A 24,756-nucleotide genomic window follows, 5' to 3' on the forward strand; every position below is an offset into this window, starting at 1 on the left:
GCTTTAGATTTTCAGATGATGAATATAGTTGGTTTAATACATGCCTAACAACATTGACTAGCGTTAAGGGTTTTTTTTAAGTTAATATCTCTAATCATAATTATCAAATTCCATTAATTATATTATGTTGGTTATATACTACTATTATGGTAATTATGCAACCTTCATCTAATTTTATACCCCATTTTTATTATTTTATATAAATTATGTATCATAAATTCTTCAATTTATATAATTACATTAAATTTACGTTGTAGCAAATAAATTATTTGAACTTTTATTACTTTAATGAGAGAAACTTATTTTTTGATTGCTACAAAAAAAGTTATTTAAATTTAATTATGAATTATTCTGATATCTTGTGAATTGAATGTTGAAATGTACTATATAAGGTATAAATCAGAGCTGAAACAAAAAATAAGCAGTCCACGAAATATGGAGAAAGAGGGATCAAGCACTTAAACTGTAGAGAAAAGCCTGAAATTTGGTTAACTTATTCTAAAGTGTGTAAGTCTTGATCAAATGTTTGTACCAATCACATCTGGTAAAACAGTATTTAACGTTCAGTTTTCAACTTAAAAATGATTCAGTGTTCAGTTTTATAGTCTATTTTTATTAATGAGAGAGTAATAAAACCTACTTACTAATCCAAAACTTTGTAAGGTCATTTTTAATTTTACTATAGAATAATCTAAAATTTTTTGAACTAATAAAAGTTTTTGGACTTTTATGGGACTTTCATAACGTATAGAATAATAGAAACGGTTTGGACTGGTCAAAAGCACTGTGTATTAAAGATTACATAGCCGTATCATCAAGATTTTTTCAATAAGTACCGATAAAAATTAGAAATTTTGTTTTATTTTCATTCCAAGAATGTCTTCCCGACAAATTTAATCGAAAAAAGCGATTATAGGTTTTCCACACAATAAGAAGGTTCAAGTTGTGTACTCTTAACAGTTTAGTGAATTCTAGCGTGACTATGGAAAATTTGGGAGGGTTGTGTTAAGTCGAAAAATCGGTCTTTTAACAGTAAATAAAAAACGTTAATACTTAATACGATTGGTATTAGAAAATTCATAATTTATAGAGTTATTAAAGAAAGATAAAAATGCCGTGTTTCAAACTACACTTAAAGCTCCAGGGAAACCAAAATTTCGAATATAAAATCATTTAAACGAAAGAATTCAAAGGAAAGTAGACAATCTTCTTGTCGCAGTACAAGATGATAATGATTACCTTGAGCTAAGTTGAAGCACACTATGGAAACTTCTAGAAGAAATAGGTTTTAACTGGAAAAACATCCAGAAATTTCATTTTCACATGAAGAAGAAATTACTTAAAAAGTATAAAAGTAATTAGGAACTAAAGAAGACATATATCTTATTTATATGAAACATGCATCAATAGAGGACATAAACCAAATAAATCGTCGGGTTTTTTCAAATAATTTACCTACTGATTTAAACGGACGCAGGCTGATAATAGTACACATCGGTAATTCAAATAATTTTGTTCAAGATGGTTTATTTAGTTTTGAATCAACTCGTTCCACTGATTACTACGACTAAGAATGGTTAAAACAAATAATAGAACCAAGTGGTTACAGAATTGGCTACATTCAAAGAATATTAAGTTCTATCCCGGTTCTATGATAAAAGAACTACATTCTTTGTGTTCCTCTATAAAGAGATATTAAAAAAATTGAGGAATTACAAGAAAAAATATTAACTGTCTACTAAAAGCAGTGATATTGTTACGGTTTATGAATGCTTCATCATTTTATTACTCTTTCGATCATAAAATAGAATAATGTAATTTCCAAATGTGTTGAATGTGACAAACTAAAAAAATAAAAAGGTTACTTTCTGAATTTTTTTTGAGATACCCTGTAGATATATGAGACGAAAATTATTGCGTCTAATACAAGCTACATCACTATAGTTGCTGATCTAACAATGTGTTATGGCATTTTTTTGAAGAAGATAAAACCTGTTCGTCCTCGATTATTATGTAATTATTTACGTAATACTTGATCTGATTTCACCCCAATTTTTGTTTTTACTAAACAGGTGTGTTGTTGACGACTTTCTCGTTGAAATTAACGTGTAATGTCAATAAAGTCCACTACCGGACAGAAGGTGAAAGTTTTTATTGCAATTTTGTAGCTAAAATAAAGAAAGGTCATTAAACCCCTAGACATCGAAAATGAAACACGTAACTATGTAGTTTGGAAGGCATCCCATTCACATGGTGAACGAAATATCAGAAGGAGTTTAACCAAATAAATTTCCGTAAATACCAAAGAAAAATAATTATTTATAGTTAAGAGTTTTTTCCATAATATTTAATTTTGTAATATATAAATTGTCAATCAAAGAAATGGAATATATTTATCAAGAAAATGTCGGCCATTAGGAAAGTATGTCAGACACCGAATCAAGTTTTATTTGTAAGCAACAAAGACGGTTTTGTGTCCACATTTTACTACTGATTAATCCTAGCTTAAAGTACTTAAAGACTTTTATATGCTTTCTATCACTGGTATTTAACTTTTGGTTAACAATAAAAATGTCAATATTTGTAATTTTGGGTCCACTGAATCACTACTAACTAAACGATTACATATTCACAAAGGCTGTTTTGTTTCTTTCTAATAAGAACTTCTAGGCTAACTGCTTCTAAAGAAAACTACTCATATTGGAGTTTCAAAACTTTGCTTCACGTTTAGAAACCAAACTAATTTATATTTATATAAAAATAATCGACAGTCGTTTACACAAGTTCTTTTTGAGGTTATGTTCTAATGTGGACAAAATTGCCCCATATAGTTAGTGAACCTAAACAGCAGTATAATAAAAAAATTGAGGGGGCTAAATTCAGCGAATAGGGTGCTTGAGGTAGATGTGTGAGCTGTTGCATTCTCTTGATGAAATAACACTTTCTTCTCGGCCAATTGCAAATGCAAATTTCTTCGCTAACACGTTGCAATGAACTTTCATAATACTCGCCGCTGATAGTTTTTTCAAGAAAATTATCCCACGCGCATCCCAAACAGCCGACGCCCTGATCTAGCCTGGAGATGAAACGGTCTTTGCCTTCTTTGGTGCCGGTTCTCCCCTTTCAGTCTATTATTTTGATTTTCTTTTGTTTCTGGTGTGAAGTGATGGACCCACGTTTCATCCATGGTGATAAAGAGCTCAAACATTGGGCTTTATTTTCACGAAACATTGCCAAACACTAGATGGAAACATCTTCAACGCGCTTCATTGTGCGCAAACGTGGCGCCCATCTTTCACATGTTCAAATCTTCAGTAAATATGCGATGTACTGCACTTTTTGAAATGGCTACTATGTCTGCTAGCTCGCACACTTCCAATCGACGATCATTCAGTACCGTTTTGTGGATTATTAGTAGTATTAGCAGTAGTATTTTTCAAGAAACTTGACCGTCATCTCTAGGTCAAGCCAGGTACTTCTAGAATCATACCTGTAAGTAATAAAAGGGTAGTCAATAGGTACTATGGCACAAACAAACCAAAAAACTATGTGTTTGATTGCGAAACAATATTTTTTTAATCCGAGATATCCTGTACTTCCAATCATTTGATTCCGGAGAGCCTTGGTATTTGCCAAGTAGTCAATTTAGCCAGTCTAAAATTGTATAGTAATATTTAATAATTGTTGATGAATTTAACTTGAGTCTACCTCATTTTTTTTTCGAAGAGAACCTGCCTTGAAAGGTTACACAAAACTTAGTAAACAAAATAACAAGTTTGGTTCACATCTGTTTTGATGGACGCTCTTAATTTGTCCAAACAAGGTTATTAAATTCATCAATTAAAAATTTTGATACTTCATCAATTATTCTCAATTAGTACGTTGAAAATAAAATAATATTAATGGAGAAAATTGGTTGATTTGGAGGTAAAATCTATACTAAAGTCCCAGTCATACCAAAATACACGGTCTGTATCACACAATTAAAAGTATTTTTTATACCAAAAACGAGAATTTGTATTACCACCACTATTGACTGAATTATTCAGTTTTTTTGTGTATCACTAATTATTCCGCTATTGTTTTTTCATAAATAAAGTAAACAGTACAGTGACTAGTCCTTTTAGAAATTGCATAAATAACGTAAAATAAAAAAGGTGTTAGGAATCATTTTTTAGAAGAGAAAGATTTGTCGAGGTCATTGAAATAGGTGTGTAACAACCAATAAGTCGATATAATGTTCAATCATCGTTTTTTTGATTGATAAACTCACTTTAGCCTTCTTTGGAACCGATGTTCTACAAGAAATCTACTGTTTCTTGGTTTCTAGTGTGTTATGGTGGATTTACATTCAGATACAGACCTCAACTGAAAGTTTAGTGCAAACTGATAGGCTATCTGCACAAACTCCACGCTACAGTCTTTAACCTGGCATTATTCCTCAGATGGAACCTGCCAAAACCATACACCGATTCAAGTTTTTAAGAAAATTGTCTCCATATCCCAATTGTAGTGAATTATTCTTAGCTAGGTTAGAGTACGATGTATGCAATGACCTTGGGAAGATGAAGAACCAACAGGTTCAATTATCCAAGAGGAAATAATATCAAACTGGTGCCCGATGAGTTTTTTGGAATCCAAAAGAGGGAAACGAGAAATGATCGTTTCCAATGAGCGACAGGGAATAAAAATAAAAATAAAACAAAACTACTTGAACAAAATCAAGTCAGTCAAAAACCAAAGTCGGAAAATATAAATGAGCTTTTAGTGTCTACCTGTGGGGCAAGGCTTATTCGCGTGTCATATACATAATTCTGAGGTGGGTAGTCACTTTATTTTGATTGATGTCTTCTGATATTTATTGACGTCGGAAAACATCGATTGATGTATATTCCGGTAAATTAGCGTCGATTTCTGTCATATATCGTAGTTAAGAATCAATTGAAGCCGATTGAGGTGGATTGTCACTTTATATTGATTGATGTCTAGTGATTTCAATCAAGGCCGTGAAGGTCTTGTCAGGCTTCACACAAGAGCTGCATCGCAGCCTAAACTAGACGCCATATGTGTGACGGACACGTTTGGAACTATCAAAGAAAAACTTTTAGAGGAAAATTTCATTCAATGAGAACAGAATATGAAAATTAGCAAAAGGAAAAGGGAATTAAGTAGAAAAATCATTTTTAGAAGTATGTAAAGTGCGCAAATAAATTGATTTTGCGCAGAAGAGATATTCCAAGGCCTCCACGTAGCCCAGATGTATTTCCATATGATTTCTGAAAAGTATAGTTCACATAAATAAAGCAAAAACGTAAAGAAATGAGTAACAAAACTTGTACGTATTATTTTTAAGAAATTAGTTCATTCATTTAATATTCTTCATTTCTAATAAGCATTTGATTATTTAGTTTCTTATTTCTTAGGTCCTTTTATATGTTTTAGTTGTTAGTTTTTGTCTTCATCGATTTTTGGATCAAAATATAAAGATATCAAAAAGATAAAGGTGCAAAATAATTTTCAATCAAAAGAGGCCTAAAATCAATACAATTTAATAACAATAAAGATTTGTTTAAATAAAACGTGTTTTCTTTTGTTAATGGAATTTCAAAACGGAGAAAAATAAACCTGTTGAGTGAAGCAGTTTTAACTCGCCATAATAATAAAAGAGGTGCGGGTACCAAATTATTTGAATATTTATTTACCTAATTTATAATCTCTTCTAAAACTTCTGTTTTAATAATACATTAACTCAGTATTCAAAATATTGACGTAAGATATTTATAATTTAACTAAAATAACGTTTCTTCGGAATGCTAGTGAACGTGTTATGTAAATGTTGATATTAATATTTACCGTATAGTAGAAATTTTAATCTTATTATTTCATATGTATAATTTGAACAAAATATTTCAACTTATTCATTAGAGATACAGTAATGTATGTACATACAACTTTAAAGCATCGTATCTCAGAAATCGTGCATATTTATTTCCTTAAAGCTCCTGACTGGCGCCTAAGGGCGTGAAATAATTATTATAAGTATCGAGGGAAAGAATACTGTAGAAAAGAAATAAATAAAACCTGCTAAATTTTACGATAATTGAACAATAACATTTTTTTTCATTTATCATCGAAAGAGCCCCTCCTTGGATCCGTCACTGTCAAGAATACCAATAGATCTTCCACGCCTAGGGCCCGAAGTGAACTCACCTGCACTGCTCAGAAATGATTACTAGGAAGAAAGTATTTTTATAGTTACTTTCATGATGTACAATGTTTTTTCTTGCCTGTTTAGAACTTAAATATTTTTTTCCAATGTTAAACCGATGGGAATTTTTCCTATTTCATTTATAATAGTGGACATTGGTAAAAATTTTTAACTTTAAAGCTTTAAAGTCGAAATATATAACTGTGTAATTTCGATTAGGACAATCTGTATTTAGGTTTGATACGTTTCTGAATTTAATGTTGCAGGTGAAGGAAATAAAAATCAAATCAAAAATATGACTGAGATATAAAACGAAAACAAGTTTCTGTGACCGAAAACAAGTTTAATAAATTGTTTTCGTGTTTTGGTCTTGGAATTTTATATAATAGATATTTTATATGTATGTGAACTAGTCACATCCAAATTTTCATTCAACATATTTAATATCATGGTTTGTTTATTATAATCACAAACATTAACAAATATCTCTAATAATTATTAATGTTCCAATCAAGTATTTTGAAGTTAGTAATAAATAAACAATCTTAACAGTTGCCATATTTAGTGTGAATGGAATGAATTAGAAAAGAAATTTCACATTCGTTTATTATTTGAAGAATTCATTATAATATAATATAATCGGAGTTTAACCAGAAAAAAATTATATCCATTAAACAAGCCTTTTAAATAGATTGAAATTTGACTGTATTAATATTTTCAGTTACTGTCCACTTTCGGCATTAATCCCAATACGTAGGCAACTCAAAATACAAGAACTAAAATTAAGTATAATCAATGGATTTAAACATCAGTGGCTCTAAAACTGTAGCTTGCCAACTATGTAATTACGCTAGCTGTATATTTATTTTCAATTCAATATAAAATATTAACAATTTGATAATTTATTACTGAATTTCATTTCTCTGTCCTTCAACCACGAAATTCTACCTGTTTCGATAGGTTGCAGTAGTTAAACTTGTTTTCTACGTTTAATAATCAATTATTTATTCTGATTTATAAACAACAGAATAACAATTATGATTGGTGTACAAATAAATCGTTTGGGTGTGACGTACAACTTGAAAATTAATATTTCATAATAGGTGATATATTAGTATTGATTATAAATATTCTGCTGCGTATTTTACTAAATTGTTTTGTTGGATTTTACAAAATTAGAATATTAAAATTATTACATAGCTTGATGAATATATAAATTATCCGCTGATGATTTTTTTTACCTAACAATTTTCAGAATTTTGTAAGATCTGTTGTCTTGGTTGCATACTAAGTAGGGTCATATTTTCCAAAATCATATTTGTCTATTATTAATCATATATGGTTTCAACAGATTTTTTTTATTATGAGGAAATTTGTAAAATGTTTTATATTTATTCTTTAGTTTCAATACTAAAAAAGTTTGTAGCTTCGGGGGCATCGTGATAAGACTACAAGGTGTGTTATTGCACACAATGAGAGGCCTTTCCCTCTATCGACCATATTGTTCTTCTGACCAATCAATTCAATGCGGGAATTTGAATCTTTTCGTTTTAAGATTGTTTTGAACGAAACGTTGAGCAGCGAATGTGGAACCATATTGTCATATGTTCTTATATGTGCTTTATTTGCACGATTTACTAAATTTTTATTATAATGTTATGAACATACTTCATGTCAGGGCATCCTACATTGCTTTAAATTGTATCCCGCCAGGATAATTAATACGGAATGATTAGTAAATAACTAATAAGTAACTTTCAATTCAAAACAACTTTACTTTAAACATTTTTCTGAATTGTGAAAAATGAAGAAACTTACTCTTGCACAAAATTCAAATTTTTTACAAACCTCGTATACTGCTTCAAAAAATTGATATCTGATGGTGTCATTTTAACTTTTGGATCATGCGGAACTTTTTATTAAGTATAACTTTTTTTATAAAACCACTAATAACAAAGTTATGATTCCAGTTTGAGTAGACACACTGTATATAATAAAATATCATTCTAGGAATTTGTTTTAAATATTGATTAAGCAAAGAAGAAATAAAACTACAGTAAAACAAGCACTAGGAGCTAATTTTTGGGTATAATTCAGTTAATCCATTTTAAAAAACACAGGTAAGAGTAAATAATATATTTTGGCAAAATTAAATGTAAAAATAAAAATTCACATGAAAGTTTTAAACTGTTGTACTCAGTACAACGCGCGCCTGCTTGTGTCATTAAAAAAGGAGCAAATACTATGAAAATTCTTCTTTGAAACTGTATTTGTTATATATACCTTCTTAGGCCCATTTACAGTCTTCTTCATTAAGTAATGATTCATATTTCCAATTTGTTTCTGTAATCCAATAATGTAAGAAAATTTAATTCTAAGTAAACACGAATGTAAGTCTAAATAAATCGAAATGAATTTGAAATAAATCCTCACACAACGTAAATTGTACAGTTTGTGTTTAAAGCACATTTTTGAACATGGGTTTAAAGCATTGCGCACTCATGTGCTTGATTGGGTGCTTAAATTGTGTGAAACTACTAATTGTGGTTATTATAAGGAAAGGAAATGAATGAAACACGAAATAATAAAAGTCAATATGACTAAGGGAAGAATGTAGTCGGCCCTTTCGTTTATTCAATTGAAAATATAAAGTGATAGACACAAATAATATAATATAATCGGTTCCATAAAAATCTAGGAATTTTGTTCATAATGCTCGTATTACAAACACTACTTCATTTTGTTTTAAATATAAAGATTGAACAAGGCACGCAAAAATAGTTTAGAAAAACTTTCTTTTTTTATAAATTTATAAGAACATTACAGCTAGACATTTAAATTTCTCCAAGTTTAAATAAAATACATATAATAACTTATGTACAGAAATCTCCTGCCTGCAAGAGAAACATAACAAAGTCAAATCAAAATTCAGTATAATACTCTACTTACTAATTTCATTACCAAAAACAAATTTCATGTCGCTAACAATATTCGTACTAATTTTAATTTATAATTCGGATTTTTATTTTCATATTATTCAACCCCGTAAATATTTATTGATTTCTGAGGGTTGATGTTCCTGCTTTAAAGTAGGGTTATGTACTTTGCATTTTTGACAGTTTTCACATTTATGGACAGTTGGTACGCTGCGCATATTTGATAATGCGCAGAACGCGCATATTTAATAATGCGCATAACCGAGCTGGAACCTCGGAGAATACAGAAAACGTTGTCATTCTGTCTTCCTCAGTCGGAACGACTATAGAAACTGTCGATAAAGAATTATTACATATGGTTCAGCTTTACTTTATTTAGAATTTCCTAGGTGTTCCAATTTACTGGAACTGTATTATATTTGCAGAACAAGACAGAATATCTCAAGGTGAATTTATAATTTTCCAGATTTGAATACATTTTCTGCCATTTATTTCAATTTCTCTGTCTTTGTTACAACTTTAATATTTAATATAAAAATTGTTTTCTAGTTTTATTTATATTTGTTAGCTACCATAATTATGTTACTGAACTTTGATCTAAGATCAAGTACTGCTTATCAATATGACAATGTATTCACATAGCAGAATCAACGGAAAAGTAAAAATTTCTTAAAACATTACAAGAAATTTGAAATTCAAACAAGTATACAAATTTTTATTGTGTAAAATTTTGAATTCTTCTTTAGTTGTTCATTTTGTTGGCAATAAAGTACAATACTTTCCTTTGATCATCTCCTAAATTCTAACCAACAAATTTGTATCAGTATTTCAACAATTGCATCTCCTTTAGTGAATATCTATGTTGTTTTTACGATGTTATCACTTTTTTATAGCAACTATTGGTGATAATTTGAACTAAAGAAATTCGTTCATGCTGCATTGCAACGAACAAAGTTTAAACGAGGTTGTATAGTTATAGAATTAAGTGGGAAATCTTTTATTAAACAGTATTTTGAGGTAGATAAGATATAAAGGGTTAAATTATTTCGAACGACATCTTCGGCTTCATTTCGGTATTTTCTTCAATATTACAATGAAAATATTTCAAAACTGTAACTAAAAATTCCAACCACAACGTTTTGTGAATATATATTTCAATTGGAATTGCAATGTCTACTGTGGTACTGTCTGTAGACAAACCAGTGTAGCCGTTGGTTTCGTTTGCCCTAAAAATGATCGACTTCAAAATGGAGCAACGGATTGTTGTAAAATTTCACGTGAAAAACTGCAAATGAAACTTATGATTTATTGAAACAAGTATATGGCAAAGAACGTTTGTCGCGTTTACGGGTTTTTGAATTATTTAAGCGGTTTCAAGGTTTCTAGCCACGTCGACCATGCTAGACAACTCATCTTAGTCGCAGTTTCGTGCAACGTGTGGCTTCTACCTCCTTTCTAGGATCAAATCTGCAAAAGGAGAAATATTTATGTCTGTTAAAGACTTCTTACACTGTTTCTATCAATGGAAAATTCGCACGGAGCGGTGTTGAGATAAAGGATGGTAAAAAATATACATAATATCAAAATAAAAGGTTTCATATCACAAGTCTCATTATTTAATAGCCACACCTCGTATACAGTTTCTGTGACCAAATGAAAAAGTCAAATAAGAAGGATTAGTTTATAGGATGTACAAAAACGAAAATATTAATTTGAACTTGAGAACAAAAAATGGTTAATGGTCTTCTCAATTTTATTCAAAAAAAAAATATCAGTAGGATGAGTAACAAATTATGAATTTTTAAAAGATTATCAGGTAATTTAGTTGTTAGGACTAATACAAAGAAATATATGATGGTGTAAATATGTCCATTACTAATTATTTAAAATTTTTATTAAAATTTTACTGCTTATATTTGTAAATAAAATAAAATTTTATTTTTCTTGTTGGAAAATCACCATTTCTTGTAATGTTGATAAAAAAAATAAATATAAATAATAAGAAAACAATGCAACAATTCAGTAAACTATGAAAAAATCTTTAGAAACAAATAAAAAATTTTTAGCAAAGCGTTGAAGTTAAGTTATAAACTCAACTAAAGCTTTCTCACATTAATATTTAGGATCATTATTTAATTTTAATAAACATTATTACCATAATTGTTCCTATTATTTCTCTTTTATATACCTGTAAAGTATATCTAACTATTCAATTGAATATTAAATAAGTTATTTTCGTCTATAAGTATTGAATCATTCCTATAACATCAGATATATTATGTGTGTTATGTATTTAAGAATGTCCCAAATTTTAATGCAAAAATTACATTTTCAATCACATAACTTTGATGGTACAATTTTCATCTGAAAAAACTTTTTACAAATAGCAAAAGATACTTTAGCATTTTACAGTTTTATATTTACATGAACTCGGAACAAATCAACACAGATTAGGCCAAAAATGTTCTGTGAATTACTCTTAGTAGCTGTCTCAAATAAACCAACCCCTAAGTATTAAAATATTAACTGTACTGTAGGCCTATTTACACGTGTTTGATGAACAGGTGTTAAGATTTTAGAGATGCAATTATTGAATCACCGTTAAGTGTGTAGTTAATAATGTAAAGAAAAATATTAGAAGTGGAACGCGAAATAGATATAAAAGGCTATGGAAGAGAAAATGAAAAACTATACACGCGTTAAATGTGTGAATAGGGCATAATACTACTAGCATTGCAGTTATATCAATAGAGCAATCTAAGAAAACAGCTGATCTCCATCAGACTAGTGGCCGCGGGATCAACAATCGATTCTCTTGTATGTACTCGTGTTAGCTTTTCTTGATTTTTTTCGGTGGTGAGTTTTTTCGTATTGTTTTTTGCTTTATAGTATTATGAGGGCTCCATAAATACTGTTTTTTTAGTTAGTCTGTAAGTAAGCTTTCAAGCAATTTACAAAATTTAGGTACAGTTTTGTATCGTCTGTGCTTGAATTAACGAGAGTTTTTTGGACTTGAGTTTTAACTATTGCGTCCAAGTCGATCAAACATGAGTGAATACTTCATAAGATTGCAAAGTGATAACCCAGTGGCAGCTGAGAAGTACAAGGACAAATTCAAAGCTTTAGAGGTAGAGTTTCATTAGCTGAAAAGAGCTTTAGTGAGAATATACTTTATTTACCGATTGCCTACACTCAGAAAAACAGTGGATAGTGAAAAAAAGACTAGAAAATCTGATATTTTGTATTGACTTTTAGGTTATATTTTCGTCCCGCGGTTTTAACAATATTTTTCTATATCCGTTTCAAATAACCCTTCATCAATATAGTTTTTAGTATAATCTGTGTTATTTGCGTAATAAATATATTTGTAAATACATAGTAATAATGTAAAAATGGATTGAAAGATATGTTCTCTACGTTTACAAAATTTATATAATTTTGTCTTGAGGAAGATATTTGTGCGACCAATTTCATCATCAAATTTATCTTGCTATTTTTATCTAGTTGCAAGAATTACCAAAAATATCAAAAATATCTAATTTGTGGACTGGACAACTCCCCTTATAAAGTTATTTCTATATAAAAAGTTGCTGGAATTTCTGGAACCACTGACGATATTTATACTGAACACACTGTTTACACCAACACTGACAATTACACTGTCTGACGCGCGTTTCGATAACCAAGTTTACGTCTTCAGAGACTGAAGGTAAACTGAGTCTTAATTAAGACGATAACTTGGTTATCTAAAAGCGCGTTAGACAATGTAATTGTCAGTGTTGGTGTAGTGGTAGTGTAAACAGTGTATTAGTATAAAACGTTGGGTGAAATACATTGGCGTTATTCACGTCATGTTTTTTACGCGAAATACAGTAAACTATCTAAAATTACCATCACGTCAGTTGTCAAAAGATACATTTTTGACATTATACACAAATATGAGGTTACGTTCCAATATTTTTTTTGATTTATATTAAAAAAATTTTGATATTTGATTAAAAATATACAGAAATATGAGTATGTGTACAGTCAGCTCGAAGAAACCTGTAAAATATTTTTCTTAGCTCACATTTTATGTACCTATCTATCTATATAAGCCTCATTTTCTCTATTTTAAAGAGTTGCGTCCGTTTGGGTCCAGCGAGCTTTTTGAAGTCATCTCACCAAAGCAGTTGCGGTCCTAATTTTTTCCTCTTTTAGTCCAAGGTCTCCAATATATTGATGTTTTATTCCATCAGTCGTCTTTTAATCTTAAGGTACGTCCTGCGAATTTCCACTCTAACTTTGTCAACTATCATCCCTACCAGTTTTATGTTTAACGTCTTTTTTATTGTTTACTCTATTCTATCAATGATTTCCTTTGAGAATATCCAGTTTTGACAACCATATGGATTATATATTGAAGGATTGTAGGATTTATGAACTTATATTCGGTTATATTTGCTGTCTACTTTCCACTACGACGTAGTGACTACATAAACCTGGAACGAGACAGTAGACTGATTCTAACCACAGTTTCCAGTTGAAAACATACTATTTGAGAGTAAATCAATTTTCCATTATGACAAAGTTATAATTTAAATTGTTTGTCCTGATTACAAATTAGAAATTTTCGTAGATACAACAAGAATAGACTTTCGAGTCTAATATAAATATATAAGCTAAAACTGAAATATATTTGTTTTTAAAATCTTATAATAACAAGTGAAGTATAATAAATCATTTAAGTTTTGGTCTCGTTTTCTTACTAAAAGGAATATAGTGACATATTTTTAAGATGTTCCTAAAAAATCACAATGCCAGGAACACATTATCAAACTACCTATTGTTGCTTTAACGATTATTTACATCATTTTACACTCATCGAATAAATTAAATAAATAATCTCGAGTGGTTAATTGAAGGGCACAACTAAATTCAAGATACATATATACAAAGTAGGTAAGTATACAATTTATTATTTTTTTTTCTCAGACCAATATCGATATACTGTTTTCACCAATGCACAATTTTTTGCATATAGAATATATCGGGGGACACAAAAAAAATTTGCACCCTCAAATATTATGAGTTTTGTTCAAAACAGGAGACATCTACATTTTTATAATGGTTATTACAATTAAAATAATCGGTTCTAGAATTATAAACAAAATATAAACTATATCTTGAAAGAGAGTTCTGTTGAATTTTTTTGTATACTTTCTTAATGGTTCTTCAAGATATCACAACACATAATACTTTATTTATTACAATTTTTTTCAATCAATTAGTGGGAATTATAATCATTTTTTCGCAACTTCCTGTCAATTGTTTTCTCAAATATTATATTTTCTAATAATAAAAATATAAAGGGCATCCACTAGATCAATGGGGCTAAATTTATGTCCCTCCAACACCTCTAGAGAAACCTTACAAGACAAGGGGCGTTGAGAAATATATATTTTGAAGCTGCTTTCATTCTATTATCTTTTCAAATGACTTTTTAATCCCGTTCAGTATTTTTTTGTTATCCATGGAATCAAACATATTTCTATACACACTAATTGAGGTTTAAATACTAATAAATTTTATTATCATCAAAGGTGGCCTGAAGTATTTCGTGGACATTAACTAGATTCTATGGAATGGCCATCTAGGTCGTCCGATTTAACTCCTTTAAAACTACAATAAATATTGAGACCCTTGTAGATTAAAATTGACCTGTTTCAGCACATAACCAGAGATATTCGAGGTGCAAATGCTGCTTGGTACACCCTGTATAGAATTTGAACCAGTTTGCTTTAGTACTAACAGAAGTTTCGATTTAATTTCAACAGTTTTTTTCACTAAATATTTTAGGTATTCGTCAGATGGGCTTAATCTAGCTAAATGACTTAAACTGGTGACCTTGGCGAATATAATTAAAAAAACTAACGATAGTAAATTAACGTTTACTCTATTAACAATACTGAACGGTTCTTTTCTGAATCCCTAAATGGAAATAATGGCTATTCATCCACATTATTAGCTTTCAATTGATTAGCGTCCTTTAATACGGTCTATGAAAAATAAATATTTCGATGTTAAAGCAAAATTTTAATGATTTTTGAACCAATAGCCAAATTGTAAGTCATATAATACAAGAAAAACCACGCACTTGCTTCGGAATGCTTGAGGAAAATCAGGTATTTCATGACCCCTAGGTTACACGCACATATTATAGCGTTGTACGTAAAAAAAATGTTTCTGTGTATTGTACATGCTCTCGAACGAATGGTCGCCTCTTTTTTATGAAATATCGAAGCTTGTCTGTCAAGTAAACCTGCGAAGAAGAGCTCACTCATATTAGGATAAATCAGAAGATTTAGTTGTTTGTTTTAAGAAGATAAACCGCAAAGTCCATCATATCTGTATCTCTATAACTTTATGTAGGTATGTTAGTACCACTAGATACTAGTAGAAGCTAATACCAAGACGACTGAAGGAGTGCAGAAGCTCTGGTTTGATACACACGTTCCGGTTTATTCTTGCATGATGGAACGCTAACTGAAACAATCATTTTTTTTATAACAAAATTTTATTAACAATCAGAACATTTATATACAGTATTTGGGTTAATTTGGTCGTAATAATCTAGCATATATAATGTCTTGATGAGGTTTACTTCCAGTGATGTAACCTCTTATATCTCATACTAGATCTATTGGCCTTTTTTTTCAGTCCTTTTGATTCTTGGTCTTAACAATTCCTTTAGTAGTGGATTTAGGTGGGTTTCTATAGTTTTGTGATGTTTGATGATCGTTTCCTTTTGTACAGTGGGCACTTCCAGGTCCACGTGAATGGTGTGATTTGATACATTCCATAGTTTTGGAAGCGCAACCCCACAGCTCAATTCCATATGTCCATATAGGCTTGATGACAAATTTGTAGATAAAGACTTTGTTGTCAAGTGAGACTGTATTGTTTAACTTAACTAGCTCTCATTAACTTTAATCCTTCAATTTTGTAATGTAATTGATTCAGATGAGCCTGAACAATTTTCGTTGCTGTTTGTGGTTCTTGATTAGTAGACTGTGCAAACATTCCTGTTACAGCAAAAAGTTAGTACTTTTCCTAATTAAATTTGGTTTGGAAGGTTAGGTTCTGGTAAGATTTCAGAAGTGGGTGGTAGTTTGATGGAAGAGTTCTTTCAATGTTGTATAGCAGTCTTTGATGCCACACTCTGTCAAACGCCTATCCGAATCTTTGTTCTCCAGGGCTTTATTTATATTCTGCGTGAGTCGGTGGACTTGTTGCACTGTCGAATGTTTCTGTATGAATCCAGATGGCAGGGGATCTATTCTTGTGGAGGTAAGTCTTCAGTTATTCTACGTAGGAGTAATTTTCAAGGAGGTTGGACATTGTTGGTAGCAGGCTTATTGGACGGTAAGATAACAAGTTGGTAGAGTCTTTGCCTGGTTTACCAATCAATATGATGTGTGCAACTCTATATGATTTTGGCCAGTAGAAATACTCATATAATAAAGAAATATTCTTCAATATCTTTCTTAGATGAAGATTAAAATAAGTAGAAATGTCAAATTTTCATCTGCTCTCAAAAAATTATAAGTTATCAATGAACAACATGTTTATACAACTTTTTTAAAATAAATTCATTTTGATTTTGTCGTAATTTGGGCGCTAACCAGTTGAATTATGATATTATAATAGTGGAAATTCTTCAAATTGATCTCATTAGATGTCAAAATGTCCATTATAAGAAAAAAATTGAGCCTAATGGTATTTCAATGTCATTGAAGTAAATCTCTATATAAACTGTATTTTAGTTTAGCTTAATTGTACTCATTACTTTATAATAATATTTAAGGAATCACCTATCACTAAAATATGAATAAAAATAAAATATATAATTTGTTGCTACTTTTTACGAGCAGTACTAAATCAAAATGCTTCGAACTCTAATTTCGGTTTAGTAAATATCTTATAGGTTCGACAAAACATTTTTTAACACCCATATATTTGGGCAAGTCTTGTTATATACTTCAAAATCATCTAAACCTTGTAAGAAACAACACATTTTAGTTAATATTCGTCATTTATACAAACTAAATTAAAAATCTAGTAGAAACTATCCTAATGTAGAATGAAACTTTTGATTCGAAATATTTTTGACAGTCATATCTTTAATCATTAAAGGTATTGTCACATCTCGAAAATAAATCTCGTAAAACAATCATTTCCAAAAATAGAGTGTTTCGTGAATATATTTTTTTTAATTTTTATATCTTTTTTTTTATTGAAATTAATCGTTGGGGAAATATGTCACTACAATCGTGCAACCATTTCCAAATTAGCAGCACAATGTAAAAAAACGTGACCAATACAAGAAACATTTTCATAAAATCTGACAAAAAATCCAACAGCGAAAAATGTTCCCAAAAAACGACACAGCATTCTCCTTATCCACAAAATATCACGCATTCAATAACGAGCGCTACAGATCTGTACAGAAAAAGTCAGTCAAATAATCAGCCCCATTATCACTATATTTGAAATATTTTGTGCCGTTTCAAGTAAAAGTTATTAAACTGTTATAATTTTGTGATTAAAAGACCTTTACTGTACAGATCTGCAAACAACCAAACCGAAGCATGACCAAAAATTGATGCTGTAAAAATGTCTTTATTTAGGTAAATTGTAAAACTTGTTTAAACTCGTTTTTATCTAGTTTGTCCCAACGCGTCCGTCGACGCTCAGCCTGTACTATGTTAGTAGCTTGAAGAACATAATTGCCAAAGAGATGTTGATGAATAGAACTACAAGGACCAACTGTTGGCGCGAGAACCAGTCCTGTAACATTTGAAAATATTTCATACATACAATCATTATAAATTAATAAACAACTTAATATCTTATACTTCAAAATACAAGGATTATCTTAACAAACTATATCTAATAATAAGAAATCATTTGAACTAGTGGATAACACCGACAAAACTGTGACTGTCAAAATCGTAATCGTGGTACTACATACTTGTAATTACCCTCTTAGCGATATAGAGTCCATCATTTTCTTACTTTTTATACTTCAAGCTCTCGTGCTATGCTTTTATATCATACAACAAAATTTTCATAGTTTGGTTGGCCTCTCTGCACCTATACCTAGAGCATGACTCTGCATCTCATTATTCTGCCTCCAAAATACTAAACTTCAAGGCTGTTTTTTGGGCTTTTTGTCCCATTTTCCCAAGGTGTTAGCACTACTTCTTAAAGTTTGAAATAGGCAGGATATTCGCAGTGTAGATGCTCCGCTCTCTCTACATCTTGCTCACAGAAGTTGTCGTCTTCTGTCATACCTATCGTCTAATATGACTGACCGGTGACCTGTCAGAAAAGCACCTTCCAGTTTAATGTCGTTTATGGACATCACGGAAAGTTCAAACTTTCAGTAAGACTACATCTGATTCTTTGGCCATCTGTTAAGTTTATTGTTGATATGACACCTCATGAGGCAACAGTAGGGCTCTGATCCAAAATATATAGAGGTTGGCAGTCAATTGCTAATAACTTTACCAGAAAAAACGGTGGTATGAAGGTCCTTTAGCTTCGAACCAACTGTATACCAGGTAAGTGCACTTCGAGCATTCCGAAGATCTGGTTGACCCATGATTGGTGGTTATTTATTATGATTTTGTATGGAATGTTTGTGTGCTATAAATTTGGTCCATTGGTTTGACTACTTTCTAGCTTTATCAATTCAAGAATCTTTACGTGCTCTCTTAGATAATTTAGTTGAAAAACTATGAGCCCAAGTTTACAATTTTGACGTTTGTAATACAAAATATGTAAGAGAAATTATAAGGGGAAATTACATTCTAAATATTGTCAGCCTTGTCGTACCGGTGTTGGAAGGTTGACTATTGACGAAATTCGGTAATTATCAAGCAGTTGTAAAGATATGGTAGCATCCCGATATTTCAAATTAGTAGTACTGAGTAATGAATATTTTCCTACGGGTTATATTTTCAATTTATTTTCTGGTAATTATTTGAAAAAAATTATAACGTGGCAACGATGCGAAATAACTGTCAGTTTATGACTTATTCTATGTCAGTAGAATCAGGACTCCAACCTCAATTTCGTTTTAATATCTGGTTCAGTTGGGGTGTTAAGAATTTTCATTATTAACACTTTCTGATACTTCTATACGAAATATGTCGTTATTAATATTCCTAGGAACGAAACTGAAGTTGCCTCCTTTAGTTTCGTCCTTTTTTATATCGCATTTTAGGAATCTGTCACTGAGTAGATACGTCGGGAACTTGAAAGTTCTTAGAGAACTGTGAATGATGTTAACAGCTTCCGGAGTTTTATATTTTTGTATCTTCTTGAATATATTGTGTCACATTATGATCTATTGGGGCTAACTTCTTCCATGTTAATCTAATAAATATATAAATATCATGCAGTGTATATTCATATTTCTATACCCTACAACAATCAACATAAAATGCAGTCTCACATACCAAGCCAGGTTCGAACCAATCAAACCGCATCATGCTTGTGGTTTATTTTAAAGCTGAAAGCTTTTAGCGTTGTGCGCTTTCACAGAACGTCTTTGATGTTTTTATAATTGCGATGGCCTAGCAAAAACTGTACTTTGTATAAATATAATTTAACAATATTGGGATATACTTTGTCGTCAATATTAAACAGTTCGTGGTATACCCAGAGTATGACTGATTATTTTATAACCAAAACGTAAATTGAACTACTATCTAATTTCACTTTGACTGTGCATAAACGAAAAACGAAGGGCGTTCTTTGTGCTCTAAAATCGATATACATGTATATTAATAATACAAAAAGTTGAGTGAGGTTAAGTTCTTCATTGTTTAACGTATGTCGCAATAGTTTTGGCACAAAATTTAGGAGTTTTAACAAAGGTTGTAATCATACAATATCAAAATGGCTTTATAAACAAACAATTGTTAATTTTTTTGACATAAGTCCTTCTTTATACCACTCGCATTTAAATAGTATGTGTTTTTTAAAACTAAAATATTTAACGCAGAAGCATTTACCGTGCTATAGCCGAAAGTGAAGTAGATATAACATATATGAACCTCTCAAAAACTGGATAACCAAGAATTTTCACCCGAGAAAGAGCAAAAATATTGGTAAGAAAAGCAAAAGACAAATTCGAGGTTTCCGTAAGAAAATTAGCGCATAAATACCATTCTCAAAGAGTACCTAACCTAACCTAACCTAACCTAACCATACTTCAAAGAGTATCGTATTGTGGAAATCGGCAAGAAATGGTCAAAAATACCTAAAAAGCCGAAAGTGTCATAAATATAACCCAAATCACTTATCACGGATACCAAGACGCTGTCGCCGAACCTTTCTTTATGTGTTATCGATCAAAATCTAAAGAAATCTGAGTTCATAGTTCGCTTCTTTAACATGAGGTTTTGTGGTAGCCATAGCAGAATTATTGGATCACAAATTTAATCAGAATTTCCAATATATAAATTTGATTTGCATGAAATTAATCTTTCTAGTGGTATCAGTCGTTATAGCGTTATATAGAACAAAATTTTTAGCTGAAAATTACTATAATTAAATGCATATCCAGTAATTGAGCAGACATTAGGAAAACGGCCATATTGTTTCTGTCACTCAATGGAAGCGCGCGAAATTTAACCACATTCTTTTACAGTTTCTTTTTGATTTTGTTTAGGTTACGTTAGGACGATTCTGAAAGTTTCATCAACAGCTGCCTCACTAGATTAGTTGATTTTGGAGATGTTATAAGATTTTGGCGTCCTGACATTATGCAAAATCGGTCAAAATTGGCTACATCAAAATAATATACCTTTTGGACCAAAACCCCTAATTTACCTCAGGCCTCTCGGGCCTGTCCAAAAAGACTTTTGAGCACTTTTATATCGCATAGTGGATGCCACCATTTATCGGGGGTGGAAATTATTTTATTAAAAATAACCCCAGGTCAGATGGCGTGCGGTTGTCTACCTGGCACAGTATATTACCAGCCAAGGTTAACTCATATTCACGATTCAACAATGATGACATTGATAGTTTTTTTTTGCAAATATTAAAATACTTTTTGGGTTATTAAGAAAAAATGTATGTTTTAAAGGTTTTTCATAACAGCTTAAGAAGTATAACTTTTAATTAATATTAATTTAAAGTGGTAATTGAAAGCATTTTTTTTTTGAAATCAAAAAATGGGAAAACGATACATTTTATAAAAAATACTCACTGAATACTTTTCAAAGTACTCAGAAGTACCTATAAAATGGGTTCTAGAAGAAGCTGATAGCATCAAAATTGAGCAAGTTATGATGAAAATAAGAGAAGCCTTTCAAAATTTTCGGTTTACGTGCTATCAAAAGTTACAGAAATTAAAAAAGAGAAATTTATGAGTGAGGCTTATATTCATAGTAGTAATCTGAAGCTTAATAAGACTAATATTTAAAAGACAAAGATTAATATTAATATATTAATAACTCTAATATATTAGAGATTGAGGCCTTTTATGCGATGAAATTCTTATTAATATCATGGTTTATATCTATTACTTCGCCAACCAAAACTTGGTTGCTCAATTTGTAAAACGAAAGTGGCAAAACATCTATTAGGACTAGTGGGGCTTTTTGAATTTCGTTTTTCATAATAGAAATCATTTTTGATTCATCTACATAAAGAATCGTACCTAGTCATGCATTTTTAGATGTTTTGCTACTTTTTCAACTATATTAGCAGTCCATGTAACTAAATAGTTGTGTACTCTGGAGAGAGAAGGTACTGAGTCCATAACTCTCCGTAGAACCACCATTGTTATTTATGTTATGTATAAAACAAAGTAAATGAATATAATTCTACAGTTTATGGTAATGAAAGTCTTGATGGGGTTCAAAGACATTCTGTATGTATTAAGATGCCAGCAGAAAATCTACTCAAGCTTCAATTCTTTTAGCAAAACGTTGGACTGAACCTAGGTACATTACCAACAGAGACATTAAAAAACGGCGTTCACAACACTGACTTTAAATGTACATTTAGAGAATTTCAATATCAATTCTAAAAACATCGAAATCTTTCATATCTAATAAGAAACTTTTATTACTTTACACATTACTGAAATAATAAACGCTCCGTATGTCAAATCACACCAAAAGAGCCGCATGTTTCTCGCGAAACACAGTCTACAAACCCCTAACCTAAGACATATTTGTGGTTCTTAAGCTGACACACAGATGACGCTACTAATATTAAATCCATATATTTCTATCCTTCATAAAACATATCTGCCGAAATATTAGATTGTGAGTTATAACATTTTGAGTGAAGCAGCTTACTTCGAAAAATGGACAACAAGAAATTTCGCATTTGAAAAAAGTATCGCTTTTTGACAAGAAAGGCGAAAGCTTGGCTTGACAAACGTTTCTTAAGTGTGTATGGGAAGGCTCTGTTCCCAGTGGGTGCCCGGCAAGCTCATAATCGACTAAAATTAAAAACGAAATGTTAATTCTGAGCAGTGTTGGAGTTCCATCGTAATAAACCTGAATTTTCTCGTCGATATTTGACATTTGACATTAGACTCAAGCCATAGAAAGACGCGAAATTCAACTGTCAAAGTTATAGGATCAGTAATTCGAAATGTGCATTGTATAATATTAATCGACTATTTTAAAAAGGGAAAAACTATGACCACTAACACTATGTAGCGTTATTGGAGCGTTAGAAGGAAGAAATTGCGGAAAACGGCCTCATTTGAAGACAAAGAAACTGCTGTTTCATAAAGACGTTGCATTCTGCCGGAAATAAAGTAAAAATTGCTTTTTCTTCCCTTTCAATCCCCCAGATTTAAACTCAAGCGATTATTTCCTATACTCAGACATAAAGAGGATGCTGGTTAGACAGAAATTTTGCACCGATGAAGATGTTATCGCAGAAACCGAAGAATATTTTAAGGCTGAAGATAAATCGTACTACAAAAATTAAATAACCGCTATAATCGTTTTATCTCCCAAAGTCAACCATATTGAATAACAAAATCAAATTCTATCGGAAGAAAAAGATTTTTTGTTTGCTAGCCTAAGAACTTTTTAACCCAACCACTACGTTAAGCGGTGTACTTTATTGATTTAAATTTAATTATGTATCAGAATCAGAAAAGTTTGTTTAAAATTGAACATACTGCAGTATTATAAGGTTTTCGTTTGAATTTCATTGAAATATGGAACCACTTTTCTACGCCCCTGAACTTTTATGCAGCTCTCTCATTTCATTCACGTTATTTTGTAAACTTATTTTATTGATAATGTAGGTCGAACATCGTTGATGAATTCGTTGAAAATTCTCAAATGTACATTTTTAACTACAACACATCGAATGCGTTGAACATAACCTACAAAAACATAATCATAATTTTTTCAAAATTGTTACATACAAAGATATATAACGAGTTGCGTCCATTTATAAGAGTAAAATTGAAATTTTATGAAATTTTTTGAATGAAATCTGTGGGTTCTCTATTACGAATTTGTTCGCACAATCATTAAATTGCAGATATTTAAATACGCGTGTTCCAGTAAACAAATAAGTAATCTGGTCAAAAATAACTTGGCGAACTTTATATAGATGTTACACTTTCGTGCATACACATTTTTGGCGAGACGCAATCAACATTTTACGGACTAATAGATGTCAATTATTATGCCACGTAATCCTTAATTTATTCGTAAATTACAGAATTTTTAATGAAATATAATTGGATCAATCAATCACGCTCTTACAATAATTCTACCGCATTGTAGAAATTTCTAGATTGTATAGTGATAGGCAACTTCTTTCTAGTAATTTCCATCCGTTTACAATTTTTTCCCAGAAATATCTAGACCACATGGCTACCCAATAATAGATGGAGCCATACGCCGACACCTTTTATAACTTCCATTACATTAAATTATGATCGACATCGTTAGATGGCGTGCAGCTGTGCACTCATCACATTATAGTTTCCACCAAGGACTCACACAATCCAATTTTGTAACATCACAAATTACAGCAATTATGTAGCCATCATATGAAAGCTTATATTGTCAAAAACAATGGTCATATTATCCGTTTCTCAAGCCACATTATTTATCGTTATGTTGCTTGTTGACATTTTCTTATAAAGTGAGGTAATGTCTTGTAATTTGTGACGTCAGAAGACAGTCTGACAGTTTTGTGGAAGAGTCCTTGAGTTTCGACTAAGTTAAGTTATGATCGGCGCCGGCAGATGGCGAGCGATTGTCTACCTGTCACAATATATTACAAGGTTAACTCATATTTACGATTCAATACAGGTGACATTGATAGTTTGTTAATAAATATGCACAGAAAACGTAATGTTCGTGTTTAGAAAATATAAATTAGTTTTTCTCTAGTAGCAATACGAGCTTTCAATAATTTAGTTTAGACTTCTAGTTAATGTCAATTTGGTTAGAACAATTCTTCTTCGTAGAAGTCATTGAGAAAATAGAATAGACCTTGATACTCCTTATATTAAATGATTTAGCTTTTGAATAAATATTCACAAAATTTATACGAAATAAAAAT

The 24,756-nt window shown here is 30.8% G+C and overlaps 1 protein-coding gene across 2 annotated transcripts in view; it reads right to left on the reverse strand.

The window, feature by feature from the left end:
* Positions 1–8,805: 8,805 nt before the first annotated feature.
* Positions 8,806–24,756, reverse strand: part of LOC130900165 (junctophilin-1) — a 65,077-nt gene continuing 49,126 nt past the window's right edge. For both annotated transcript variants that reach the window (XM_057810568.1, XM_057810569.1), the window contains one exon: positions 8,806–17,973. In XM_057810568.1, coding sequence (XP_057666551.1) covers positions 17,887–17,973 — 87 coding nt within the window. In that variant the 3' untranslated portion in view covers positions 8,806–17,886. The remainder of the gene's footprint in view (positions 17,974–24,756) is intronic.

Source organism: Diorhabda carinulata, chromosome 12, assembly GCF_026250575.1.
Source record: "Diorhabda carinulata isolate Delta chromosome 12, icDioCari1.1, whole genome shotgun sequence".
NCBI lineage: Eukaryota > Metazoa > Arthropoda > Insecta > Coleoptera > Chrysomelidae > Diorhabda > Diorhabda carinulata.